At 38.2% G+C, this 15,005-nt stretch overlaps 1 protein-coding gene across 5 annotated transcripts in view; it reads right to left on the reverse strand.

The window, feature by feature from the left end:
• Positions 1-1,028: 1,028 nt before the first annotated feature.
• Positions 1,029-15,005, reverse strand: part of LOC106869119 (prominin-1-A-like) — a 108,079-nt gene continuing 94,102 nt past the window's right edge. For 4 of the 5 annotated variants that reach the window (XM_089362550.1, XM_089362548.1, XM_089362549.1 and 1 more), the window contains 2 exons: positions 5,862-5,991; positions 2,194-2,692 (listed from right to left, as the gene is read on the reverse strand). In XM_089362550.1, the coding sequence (XP_089218676.1) occupies positions 2,603-2,692; positions 5,862-5,991 (220 nt within the window). In that variant the 3' untranslated portion in view covers positions 2,194-2,602. Of the gene's footprint in view, positions 2,693-5,861; positions 5,992-15,005 lie in introns of all 5 variants that reach the window. The other variant, XM_089362546.1, reaches the window with a different exon arrangement.

Below are 15,005 nucleotides of genomic sequence, written 5' to 3' on the forward strand. Positions count from 1 at the left end.
ATCTATATTATTATTCTGTGTTTATATATATGTACATATATATATGTATATTTTTATATGTGTACATGCTTACATATATATGCATATATATATATATATATATATATATATAGTTTCAAAAGAAGACAAAAAGCAATAACAAAAAACAATAACAAAAAACAACAACGTGAGGACGTGATACGGATAGTGTTATTAGACGCTCGGGAAAGGAAAGAGAGAATAACACTATCCGTATCACGTCCTCACGTTGTTGTTTTTTGTTATTGTTTTTTGTCTTTTTTTTTTAACTTATATATAAAGTATATAGTAGCTAAAAATATATAAGGACTTAGGGGTATATAAATTTAATGCTAAAAATTAAGCATTATATATTATATATAGTCACGCTTAGAAGTATATTAAGTTCAATAGTGTTTAATGGAGATAGAATCAAATACTAAACCAATATGGTAATGAGTAAGTAAATAAATAAGTAAAAATATACTTAGTATACGTACATATTTGTAATATAGGAGAAACTAACAACCCTAAAATTTATACTGAATTGGTCAAATGGAAAATGGAAACAAACAAGAATCCGTTGGTCAAAATTTTCGGATAACAGCGTTCAATGAAGTAAGCCTAATGGACGGAAATAGAACAATATAGTATGGAGGGAAGTGACGAGAGAGTGGTGAAGAGGAAAATAATTTAGGTGAAAATTATAAAATAAGGAGGGAGTACATCAAATAAAGGTAATAAAATAATTGCTTTTTTTATGAGGTTGGCTTCGATACCGGAAATAAGAATTTAGTTATTTCCATATATTGAACAATACATATAAACCAAAACCACTTCTCCTTGTTAATAAGTTTATTAACCTCTTTATTTATTTAAATACATTAACAACAAACTATAGTTCAGTAGTAAATATGGCATTTTATCCCATAAACTATAACTTAATTATATTATTTTTCATTGACGAACTTCCACTTTATATTATATAGATTTCCTTCTACGTTACTCTTCTCTTCCCCTCTTCCTTGTTATTTTTTTTCTCTCCAAACTAAATTCTTATTGCCGGTATTGAAGCCAACCTCATAAAAAGCAATTATTAGTAAATTCTGACATATTGACACATTTTATCCCTTTATTCGAAAATTTTGATTTACTCCCTCCTTATTTTATAATTTTCACCTGAATTATTTTCCTCTTCACCACTCTCTCGTCACTTCCCTCCATATTAGATTGTTCTATTTCCGTTACCTAGCCTTACTTCATAGAACGCTGTTATTTGAAAATTTTGACTAATGGATTTTTCTTTACATTTTCATTTTTCATTCGATCAATTCAATATACATTTTAGAGGTGTTAGTTTTTCATATATTACAAATATTACGTCAGTATTTACATCGTGATTTTAGGCCAATTCACTGACCTGTTACTCTGGAGTTTCCACGGTTTCTATCACTTTTTCAAATAGGTCAAACTGACCTAATAGCTGAAGCTCATCTTTCAGATGACGGAAGTAGTGCAGAATATAATGCAAATACATTGTGCGGAAAATAATGATGCGGATAAAGATAGAACTCATGTGAATTGCTGAACAAATATACAAATACGATTGATTTGTCTTAAAGCATGCACACACAGGCACTGAAACATTCACTATCACACACACACAGGATTTCGAACATTCATGCTCAACCCCAACATAGACTTATTGGCGTGTACACATGTAAAAGCAGATACAGACATGCACGCGCGCGCACACACACACACACACACACACACACACACACACACACACACACACACACACGCAACCTTGTTTACAACCCATAAAAATACCTGCATAAGAGAAGTACACATACATATAGGCACAAAGGAAGAAGGTAATGTACGGTCTTGTACGGTTTTGTCGCTCTGCGCGCATCTCGGACAGTCCTGCTTTGGTAATCATCTTTGTCAGTAGAGTTTATCTCGAACTCGATTCCAAGAACTTGTCTTCATCGCTCTTACCCACTCCTGTTTCTATATCCATTGCTAAATTATATGTAGCTAAATTGGTACTTCCATCAACAACACTGCCCGAGTTGTAGTGGACGATAAGCATGTGACGAGATTACAGATGCAAGGTTTCCAATGTTCGTCTGTTAGTCTTCTTTCGACCCAGGATTGCACATCCGTCGAAGAGATAAGCTGCAGAAAAGCGTGTCTGTCAAATGGAGACTACACCTACAGTCCAGGAAAATGTGTAGGTGGTACTATTCGTGTCCGCGCGTCAGGGGCCAGAACATGCCATTTTCGTCGAAAATACACATTCACATACCCACAGAGACACACATACTCACGTACATGCATTTAATATGTCTGTGTGCATGTGAGAGTGTATTTGTGTGTGTCTGTATATTTCGACAAAACCGGAAAAACGTACATCCTAATACAGTCCCTGCGTTACATTTGTTCCACTGAGTTGTATAATCCCTTGTCAGCTTTCATAAATGCAATGAAGCATTGATTGACCTATCACTAACGAATATATTGAATAATTCCAAAATAAACTAATAAATACATAACTTAATTTTGCTAAACTAAGATTTAAAAGCTATGTAAAGTGTATTTACCTGTAGAGATCAGAAGCTGATACGTTTAATTCTAGCGGCACGATATCGCCAAACACTTTTTTATCTGGAAATGCCGCATCCATTAACTGGAAAGAGAAATTAAAGTACTTTAACATTATAATGAAAGTTTTGTGAAAATGATCGAAATATAATCTATTAGTGAAAGGAAGAAAATGATTAGTAAATAAATAAATCATAGATCACATCTCGTTGCATTCAATATGTTAACTATAATTGAACTATTATGTCGTCATACGAAAAGTATCAAGAGTAATTTGTTCACGGAATATTTCTATTCTTTTAAGCCGAAAATGTACATTATTACTCAGTGAGTTTCTTATGCTTATAAGGAAGTTGCTTCACTTCATTCTAGGAATATTCTTTTCTACTCGAGGCACAAGGCCCGAAATTTTGGGTAAGGGGGCCCGTCGATTAGATCGACCCAGTGTGCAACTGGTACTTAATTTATCGACCCCGAAAAGATGAAAGGCAAAGTCGACCTCGGCGAAATTTGAACTCAGAACACAAAGACAGACGAAATATCGCTATGCCTTTTGCCCGCCGTGCTAACGTCTCTGCCAACTCACCGCTTTCTCATTCTAGGCATATTCTTTTCTACTCGAGGCACAAGGCCCGAAATTTTGGGGGAGGGGCCAGTCGACTAGATCGACCCCAGTACACAACTGCTACTTAATTTATCAACATCGAAAGGATGAAATGCAAAGTCGACCTCGGCGGAATTTGAACTACAAACGTAACGCCTGGTGAAATACCGCTAAGCATTTCACCCGGCGTGCTAACGTTTCTGCCAGCTCGCCACCTTTTCATTCTAGAAATATTCATAAGTATATTGCTCACAGTGGGATAAACAGAGGGAACAAACAAGGACAGACAAAGGGATTAAGTCGATTACATCAACCCTACTGCGTAACTGGTACTTATTTATTCGACCTCTAAACGATGAAAGGCGAAGTCGACCTCGGCGGAATTTGAACTCAGAACTTAGCAGCAGACGAAATAACGCTAAGAATCTCGCCCGGCGTGCTAACGTTTCTGCCAGCTCACCGCCTTTTCATTCTAGAAATAATGAAACATCTCTGGCGTTGACTCCCATATTCGCCGAAAGATGCAAAAAAATTTCAGACAACAGCAAATATTTCGAATCTTTTCCCTTTGAACGGCACATCGAGAAATTAATTTTTTGTAACTAAACACTTTCAAACTTTGGACTTTGGTAGAATGTGTCATATAAAACATTTTTTAGTGATGTTGAGAAAAGTTTATATTTTCAAAGTTATTTCGTGTTAAAGTTGTCGTATTTCGGTAATTTCAACCAATCAATGACGTGTATTCAGCTGAATAAAATTACTGCTTTTGTTTGTCAACAACAACTATCGGCGGTGTATATTTCGTTTGTCACTGTTATTTATGACATCGTTCGTGTGTTTGTACTGGTTTTAGCTTTAAGGTTTTAGGGTCAGAGTTAGGGTTAGAGTTTTAGAGTTAGGGTTAGGGTTTTAAGGTTAGGGATAGGGTTTTAAAGTTAGGGTTAGGGTTCGAGTTTTAGAGTTAAGGTTAGGGTTAGAATTTTAGGGTTAGGTTAGGTTTAAGTTTTTAGGGTTAGGGTTAGGGTTTTAAAGTTAGGGTTAGAGTTAGGGTTTTAAAGTTAGGGTTAGGGTTTTAGGATTAGGGTTAGGGTTTAGAGTTAGGGTTAAGGGTTAGGGTTAGGGTTGGAGTTTTAGGGTTAAGGTTAGGGTTGGAATTTTAGGGTTAGATTTACAGAAAAATATGAAAAAGGAAGAAAATGGAGGCGGTGGGGGAGGAAGCAAAAATGTCTTTCCGAAAATAGTAGCTGAAAAACAGGAAAAAAAAACTAAAAGCAGTAGAAATGCACGAACGATTGTGGTGGTGCCATGAAGTAAACATGCTTCAGATACACTCGTTTATTCATACAAACGTAACTGAGATGAAATATGTCATAAATAACAGTAACAAACGAAATATACACCGCCGGAAATTGTTATTGACAAACAACAGCAGTAATTTTATCCGAAATACGACAACTTTAACACGAAATAACTTTGAAAATACAAACTTTTCTCAACAGCACTAAGAGTAAAAGATGTTTTATATGACACATTTTACCAGTATCCGAAGTTTGAAAGTGTTTAGTTACAAAAAATTAATTTCTCAATGTGCTGTTCAAAAGGTAAAGATCCAATATTGCTTTTTGTTCCTCACTATATATTTCATGCTACCTACATTAAACAATTTAGCACTAACTCAACTTAGGTAATCTTGTTGGTATCAATTTATCTTTAACTATTGATCGAAATGCAAACGATCAAAAGGTGATTGAATCAACATGATATTTATTTATAAGCAAATATTTAAAATACAGAAAATAAGTTAAAAAGAAAGGTTATTTTGTCACATTAAAAAAAAAAACATTCCAAAAGTGAATAAGACATTGATAGATATATAAATAATAGTGGATTTTACATTAAAAAAAGAACATGTTAATATTTGCTATAATTCGCTTAGTTATTTATTTGAACAGTTGTTACTTCGATCAACTGTATTTCGGTGAACATTCTCTGCGGTCTCACATTATTTGATCAATAGTAAGTAGAAGGGTTTGTGAGAGACTTCGATGTGTTCAATTGCCATGTAAAGGAGAAAATTCAGCACTTTTTATCCTTGAGAGTGTGGAAGATATAGAAGGTGGTTGTTATACGCTGCTATATTCGAACTAGCATCCGCATCTTTGTTTTATAGTCAAGTGCGTATTGTATTCGGTTCGCTTGTAAGTTATGAGTTTAATCACTAAATCCGTGATACAATTTATACTCTAGTAAAAGACTAATTAATAGAATATCCCTAATATGACAAACGAATGAAAAAAATCTACCACGATGGGTTTAATAAAGAGTTTCGAATTTCCAAAAGGCATCTGAAAAGGGTCAGAGGACACAATATAGCAGCAAAGACACTAAGGATAAATTTAGCTTGTGATACTTATTAAGCTTATTATTTAAACTTTTTTTACTGAACCAATATATTTATAATGCATTTCATTTAGCACTATATAAATTTCAAGAATTAAGGAGTCAAATAATAAATGAGCAGAAAGTAAAATACTATGAAAGCGATGAGAAAACATGTGTAAAAATATAGCAAATTATATTTAACGAAAAGAATTGAAACTGTGTGGCGGTAAAGATACGTATAGTAATATTTCTCTAAAAAACCTACCTTTTCTAAATTTGTGTCAATATTTCGTATCAAACCGCAGCCGTATCGTTCGAGTACGGAACCCGGTATGTAGGTGATAGTTGTCAATACCATAAATAACCAACCAAAGAAAAACATAAAACCAACTGACCTAAAAAAAAAATTACATCGTATTACGTAACTGAAACATCTGTATCATAAAATAATAAAGATAGTTTTAGCTGCATATATGAAGCAGAATTACTAATAACAAGAAATTTACGAAGGTGGTGAAAGCGGGCTAACACTATTGAGACAGTGTATACAAAATGAATACTATGGCAAATAGGTTAAAGTCTATGCTTTGCTGTGGAGGTCTTAAAATATTAAAATACACGTAGATTTTTCTCCCCGCACTAGCCGAAATGATTAATATATTTGTCATTGAATGTATTTTGTTTAGATACATACCTTCTTATTAAACTATTTTGAAATAGTAAGTGCTATTTATTTATTTTATTCATTTATATAAATGATTCCTTCATAATTATTTTACAATTTGCCGTATATATGTTTTTACTTATTTACGTATAAAAATATAATTTCTAAATTTTGTGGTTTCTATAATTGTGTTCTTATACAAATTTTATATAGCCTATCATCACATTTTGCTCTTTCTTCGTAATTCCTGTATACGGTAGTGGTTATGTTACCTATCCACTGTTAGCTAGTATCAGATTTACTACAAGTAATACTCGTTTAAACAAATTACTCTAAAGTTGATATATTTTTCATTAAAACGTACGTTACGATATAATGCTTCATTAGTAAGGTCAAGCTATCTAGCATACATTCTTTGAATTTTTAAATTACAAACTCATCAAAAATAAACTCCTCAACATACGTTCTTCTATGAAAATCATACCCACAACCACAGAGAAATAACCCCCATGACATAAAGTGGAAAATACTCTTCTTAGCAAAAGCCTATTTCGGCAACAAAACACCTATTCAATTATCACCACCGAATCTCTCGAAATCTAAGCTTCCTATTCATAATATTTCATGCAAACATGTTTATACAAAACTTATATATTATTTAGACACATCAATTTCATGAGCATTCTAACTAAAAAAAACAAAACTTCAATCAATATTAGTGGACTGAAAATTTACGAGTGTACATGAATTGAATAAGGATAGCATGTGTATACATGTATACTTTTACGTATAGATAAACGTGTGTATATACATATATATCTACATTCACTCACACACACACACACACACACACACACACACACACACACACACACACACACACACACACACACACACACACACACACACACACACACATATATATATATATACATATATAAAACGTGCATATACACACGTACATACTTACATAGGTACGTACATACATACATATATATACTTATCTGTATACGTGCAGTTTTTGTAAAAGAGAACTCTATTTCATCTAGTAAAATTAGAGAACAATTTTTTAAAAAAACGTCTAATATGGTTAACACTTAAGAATAATGATGATGAGGATGATGATGATGATGGTGTTGATAATAATAATAAATCCAGAGAAATCCAAAAGATTGTGCTGACAAGTACTGCTCACATCCTTAGAAAACCCCTATCAATTTAAATGTATGTGTTGTATTACATGAAGAGGTTTCGTAATTGTCCCTGACACCCCCCCCCCCCAAGTTTTCAGTCATTCTGTAGCATCTCTTATCTTTCACTCGCCTTAGGATGCTGGGTGTGTCTCAGCGTGTGATTGTAACAAACATGCAAATTAAAAGTAAATAATAATAATAATAATAATAATAATAACTAAGGCAGATATAGAACGTCTTTATCTGCCAAGAAAAGAGGGAGGCCGAGGACTTCTACAGCTGGCATTATCAATGAAGGTAGCCACAATTGGCCTAGACACCTATCTGAAAAACTCTGAGGACTGGATGCTAAAACTTGTCTTCAAATATGAAAGCAAGAAAGCATCTTACTCAGTAACAAAACAGGCAAAGGAATATCTAAGTGAATTCCAATTGCAACAAATTGAAGAATTAGACGAACTAGAAACACCTGCAGAAAAAGCTAAGCGCTTGAAAACCCGTGCTAAAATTGCTGCCTTAGATATTATGACTGAAAAATGGCATGGAAAACCTCTCAATGGCAAATACCCAAAGAGAGCGAATAATGCAGATATTAACAAAGCCCTTACCCACCAATGGTTAATGGCCTCTGGCTTGAAATCAGAAACAGAGGGGTTTATCATAGCAGCCCAAGATCAATGCCTACCTACAAAGAACTACCAGGCCAACATATTAAAGAACGGCAGCTCCCCATTATGTCGTATATGCCAACCACAAAATGAGACTATCGATCATGTTGTCTCCATGTGCAGTCTGCTTGCGCCTACAGAGTATCTCAACAGGCATGATAGAGCTGCACAATATATTCACTGGGTAATATGCAAAAACCCGGACTTGCCCCATGATAAAAACTGGTGGGAACACAAACCAGCCCCAGTACTTGAAAATGATCACATCTCACTCATCTGGAACTTCACCATTCAAACTGACAGAAAGATAGACGCAAATAGGCCAGACATCATACTGAAAGACTTCAGACAAAAATCATGCCTCCTCATTGATATGACTGTCCCAATCGATATAAACGTATCTGTCAAGACCTACCAAAAACTGAGCAAATATAAAGATCTTGAAATAGAAATTAGCAAAATGTGGAATCTGAAGACGAAAACAATACCTATTGTCATAGGTGCCCTGGGAATGACAGCGAAACGGGCTGATTACTACTTAGCTCAGATACCAGGAAACCCCAAAATGGCTGAAGTTCAAAAGATAGTGCTCATGGGAACTGCCCATATCCTACGTAAAATACTGTCTATGTGATTTCAAATTTTAAAGCAAACATAATTTTCTTATGGTTTCTTAAACATTCACTAGAACAAAACTGTACAAATCCAAATATATGGTACCCTAGGCATAACACCTACATGAACTTCTAACTTGTTGTCTCTTGAGGTCTCTGGGTGAGACTTGGATCCAACTTGTACAAATGCAAAACAAAAGTCAAACATAAAATAATAATAATAATAATAATAATAATAATAATAATAATAATAATAATAATAATAATAATAATAATAATAATAATCTCTCATGTGCGAGGCATTTGAGAGAGATATGAGAGGTATAGAAAAAATAGCAAAGTACCTGGACCTAGCTATTGAGTTACAGAGATTATGGAAATTGTGGGTAAAATGTATCCCAGTAGTTATAGGTGCATTGGGAACTATCCCCAAAGATCTGAACAGATGGAAAGAGGAAATAGGCATAAAACCCACTCTAGTAGAGCTCCAGAAAATAGTGTTATTAGGGGCAGCTAGTATACTTAGAAAGGTTCTTGGGGTCTTAGGTTACTTGTTGTAGCCCGATGTTAGGATCTTTTTCTTTTCCATCGGTCTAATCTGTTGTGTGTATATAATAATAATAATTTGGTGGCTGACGATATGTGCATCTCTGATCATAGGCAGAAGTAGTGGGGGAGCATCATAGCCATGTGTTGAGAGGAATTCTTTGGGATTTGAATAATTCACCTTTGGAAACATGGGTGTTTTGCTCAACATCCTTAAATAAACCTTGTTCAGGGACCTTTTCAGCGGGATGGGCTACCCGACCTGAAGAAAATTCTAACTGGGCCCCACCTGCGAGGTCATGTGCTGTTTATCTTGATATGAGATCACCATGTCGCGCACATATGGTTGTGATGCATGTGCCTGGTGTACCCTTATCAGAGGGGTAGTCATAATGAGTATATTGGGCTTCGTATATTTTACCCGTGTCACTTTGATAGCATGCACTGGTCTCTCACTCAATAATAATAATAATTATTATTATTATTATTATTATTCCTACTAAAAGCACAAGGCCCGAAATTTGGCGTGGGGGGGGGGACTAGTCGATTACACTTAATTTATCGACCCCGAAATAATAATAATAATAATAATAATAATAATAATAATAATAATAATATTAATAATTATTATTATTATTATTATTATTATTATTATTATAATAAATGCTCTAATTCAGCACCCTTATCAGACATGATGGATATATTGGGCTTCATATATTTGTACTCCAGTGTCACTTGGATGGTATACGCTGCTTTCTCACTCGATACTGATAATAATAATTATTATTTCATTTATTGGCCACCCGGGCCGACATACAGGGAACAATACAGCAGGTATGGGCAGTGAGGATTTTACACAAAACAAGGAGAACATGATTAAAATAATAACAATGATATCAACAAAAAGAATATAACAATGAAAGTTCCCCAGTAAGGAGTAACCACCTGGAGTTGGCTCAGACACCCCACCGAACATGAACCACTCGATGCTTCGAGGGCATCTGGGAAGGGCACCCTTCTCCCTCTCAGATTCACTAGCCTACAGGCGCATTATTAGAGCAGGTCCACTCACACGGTCCATTTTTCGCTACATTCACCCAGCTTTTAGCAAATGCGCTGGAAGGCAGCATTTCTCTCTCCGCCCACATCTTCATTTCTAAGTGAAATTTGAAAAAGTTGATGAGAGATTGGCCGAAGAGAAAAGTGTCTGTGTTCAGTCCTTTCAACCTGGTCCTCCACACAACCTCTTTCGCTACTGCTATCAGACAGAGGAAAATTGCCTGCCCTTCTGCACCGATGGAAGGTGGCGGATCGATCTTCTCTAGGAACTCGTCCGATAGCCGGATCCATCCTACACGTGATAACAGCTGTTCAACATAACTCCTGAAGTCGGTAATGCAAAGACACTGGACGAGTGCGTGCAGAATGGTTTCGCCGCTCTGCACGTATCTCGGGCAGGTCCGTCTGACAGTACTTCCGTGCCTGTAGAGTTTACCTCAAACCGGCAGTGCCTCCCACCCCGGTAGCACTGCCGAGCTAGGGATTTCTGAAAGTTATCCATCGTCCCCGGCTCGAAAGTCTTCCTGTACAGACTGGTCAGTTAAACTTCGTCAACGCCTAACGTCTCTCCAAGTGCGTCATCGTTCTTTCCTTCCCCTGACCCTTTACAGAACTCAAGAGTGGACGTTCCACTGATCGCATTGCTCGACTGGTAGAGGGAAGTGAGTGCCTGGCAACATTCCAGGTGCCAGTCACCCTGCCTCGGTTACTTCTTGAGTGCAGCTCAGTCGAGACGATCTGGGGAAAGGCCTGCTTGACAAACGGCGACCACACATGTTCACCGTTTAAGCAGAATATCTGGAGATGCTGCAGCCTAAACTCATGTCTGCGCATCTGCGTAGAGGGTGTTGGTAGCTGATAGACCGCCTCAGCAATGGAACCTGTCTCCTCCACAAGAATTTGAAAAGGAGGCACTCCAACTTGGCGAGGCGCGAACAGGGGTAAGGTATGACAGTCAAGCGGCAGAAGTTGACGAACGCGATGTACACATTCGCCACCTCCACCCGACTTTTCAGTGACAGCTTCCTCATAGCCTATTTCTGGGTGAAACTGGCTACTCTACCCGTCACCTCGTCCCAATTCTTATCCACCTGGAGCTCTGGTCCGAACCAATCCCCAAGCAACTTTACCGGTCTCTCCGTCCAGCGCCCAACGACGCTGTTGGATGACATAGACTTGCCTCTCGAAGTGCCGAGTTGCAAGCCCACCGACTTTTGCGGATTAAGTTTTGCTCCAATGATATACCGACCACCTCGAGGTGACCGAGACCATCACGGTGATGTCGTCTGTATAGGCTGACACAGCCCTTCTGCACCCTGGTTCGAGCGGGATGCCTTACAGCAACTCCAGCTTGCGCACTAAAGGCATAATAGTCAATACGTACAGAAGGGAGGAGAGAAGGCACCCTTGACGGATTGATCGGAAGATCTGAAACGGTTTCGAGAGGTGACCATTAACTTTGACCACCGAGCAGATGCCGCTGTGCATTGCAGCGATCCAACTTCTGAAGATGGGGCCGAAGCCAGATTTAAACCCTACCTTTTCTATTATGTATCGCATGAGGTTGAGGTTGAGGTTGTCGTGTATGGACCTATTCGAGATTGCGTCGAGGTAGGGACTAAAGTCCTCCACCATCTCCGCCTCGCCACTCTCGCCGAACAACCGAGCAAAGTGATGGCAGAAGGCCTCACACATCTGCCTGGAATCCCTCAGCCGTGTCCGTCTCGGTCCGTCAAAGATCAAATTGTGGTTTCGTTACTACGCAACGCCTCCGCTACGCAGGCCCATCGAACAATTTTTATCCCCTCATTTCTTAGAGCATGCGCCTTAGCTCTGACAATGCAACCTTCATGTTTCACATTGAAGAACTGGTCTAGTGTCATTCTCACTGCTAGCACGTCGATTGCAATGTCACTACAAATAGCCTCGTCTAGTTAAGCTACTAACCCCGCCTCCTTTCTATCGTTATTCTAACGCTATTTCTTTGCTATGCTCTATCGATATTACTCTAATCTCTCTTTTGAGAGCCGCCCACCACCTGTCAACTTCTGCTTAACTAAGTTGTTGACCCGGTCCCTGTAAGCCTTACGTGCCGGAAACGATATGTTCAGCTTCCAGTACCCAGGTCCTAACCTCCACGTCTTATTTAGGTCGACCATACAAATTACAAACTTATGGTCTGAATAGGCGACCGTTTTAAAAAGTGGACATCCTACACTATTACTATCTATTTTCCTAGTGAAAAACTTATCTCTATACGATCTAGATGACCCTAAGCGGTTGGTCTAGGTCCACACAGGCGCATTATGGAAATTTCGTCGGTAACTGTCAGACAGTTGGAACGAGCTGATCAGGTGCTTGAGGCTTTTGCACTCCACCTCTTCTATCAGCTACTCCCACACAATTCCAGCGTTAGTCTAAGATTCCATTCCAGTCCCTTACTAACAGTAAAGGGCGAGACGTACCTAGAAAGGCTTTCAGACGCCTAAAAAAATCCGGTAGGGGTGTAGACCGCCAACAGTCTAAAGACACTACCTTCATTAATGCTCACGTCCAGGACCACCAACTTGCCGACCTTACCTCGAGATCCAGTTCTTTCCTAAACAGCACTGCCACTCCATCTCTCATTCCTGGCTGACTAATAGATGCAAAGAACTGATAGTAGTCGAACATGGGGGCGTGTATTGGAAATCTTGGTTTCACTGACAGCAATTATATCTAATTCTAGAGACTTGAGGAGACGCTCTTGCTTCCAGAGTGACCCCAGGCCTCGAACATTGAAAACTCCTACTCTTAATATGGCCATGTTGGTAAGCCAAAGAAAGAAGGTAAAAGTATACTTACCTCCCGGTCTCTTGTGGAGGTCGGGTGGCTCGACTTTCATAATTAGTGGGTGGGGCAGAACCCCTTTAAGAACCTCGATGTGAGACCCGGAGAGCTTTCTCGAATTTTTGTGTAGGAATCAAGCGACATTAGCACCTGAAGTAAATCTTCTGGTACACGAAATATGTTCGATTCGAATATCACTTCTTTATCAAATTCAATATTTTGTGTTACGAGAGCAATCAGTTCCTCGTTGTCCCTCCTGATTAGTATGAAGTTGGGTGTTTTGTGTTGGTGTTGTTTAATTTGTTTGCTTGAGTGTAGGGGTGATGGTCTTGTTGTTGTTTCTGTTGTGCCTATGTGTGCTGTGAGTGTAGTGTCTGCGGTTTTAGATGCTTGTGTGAGTGCTTGTTGTTGTCTCTGTTTAGGTTGTTTGCGTCTGGGAGATTCTGGTGATAGTGATGGTGATGGTGTTGGTGTTTTGGGGAAGATGTTTACGTGAGTGGTGTCCGTATCTTTTTTTTTTTTCGTGGCTGTCGTTATGCTTTGTGGAGTTTTTCTTTTGTGCTTTGTCTTTTGTTTTTTGAGACCTTTTGGTTTTCCTTCATCTTCACTACTGGAAGATGAGGGGTCAGTTGTTATAAGTGTCTCTGTGTGCTTGTGTGTATGTTTATAGTCTTGTTTATGTATGTATATTTGTTTGGTGTGAGGGGGTGAGAGAGCTTTCCTTGTTTCCCGCAAGGGTAGTTAATGTCTTTGGTGTTGTTGCTAGTGGTTTTGCCGGTTTATGCCGGCATAGGCAGCAGTGGAGGCCTTTGACCCCTTGCAATTTGTATCAGTTGGGAGCAGCGAGCTCGCTCTAGAGACGGATGTGGCCCGGGATTTCTTTTATGTTTTCGGGTCTGAACTGGAGAAGTATCTCCGGGTCAACCCCGGATCAGTCCTCCCTGGAAGTTCTTGTCACCTCTATCGGGACAGTATACGTCCCCTCCACGATTACTCATCCCAGAAGCCACCAAGTACCAAGTCCAGGTGGGATCCTAGGAATGTAGACACGTGCTGTAGTTACCTTATACCTATAAGAAGAGAGACTTTCCAAAGAGACTCACTGTCACCCCTGCTTTTTTTTTTTACTTTCTCTGACCGCGGCAACAAACTTGGTAAACGAAACCACCATGAGTTATAGGTACTATGGACAAAAAATAAGCCATCTCCTGTACATGGATGACCTAAAACTTTTTGCTAGAATCACCATCGAACAGAGAAACCTTATCAAAATTGTCCAGAGTTTCAGCAATGACATCGGAATGAGCATGGGGCTGGACAATTGTACCGGAGTCACTCTGAGAAAAGGCAAATTATTCAGCACTGAAAACACTGCACTCGACATAGACACAGAAATTAGAGAATTAGATCACAACAGCCCATACAAATATCTAGGGATAGACGAAACAGCTAAAATACAACACACAAAAATGAAAGAATTAGGAGAGAGTATTACAGAAAAGGTAGACTAATATTAAACACCGAACTTAATGTTAAAAATAAGATAATAGGGATAAATACGGTAGACATACCAGTCATAAATTACAGCTTTAACATAATAAACTGGAAGATCAGTACATTGAGAAACCTAGATAGAAAAACCAGAAAACTACTAACAGCGTACCGAAGTCACCACTTACAAACGAAGGATTAGTTCTTAATTGATAATCTAATTATCAGGAAATGCAAGAGAAGACATAAAAACCTGAGCATGGCATGGGTTGACTATAGTAAAGCATACGATGTGATACCACACTCCTGGATAATAAGAACAATGGAATAGCAGAGAATATGGGA

The sequence above is a fragment of the Octopus bimaculoides genome, chromosome 14 (assembly GCF_046866305.1).
Source record: "Octopus bimaculoides isolate indiv1 chromosome 14, ASM4686630v1, whole genome shotgun sequence".
NCBI classification, from domain to species: domain Eukaryota; kingdom Metazoa; phylum Mollusca; class Cephalopoda; order Octopoda; family Octopodidae; genus Octopus; species Octopus bimaculoides.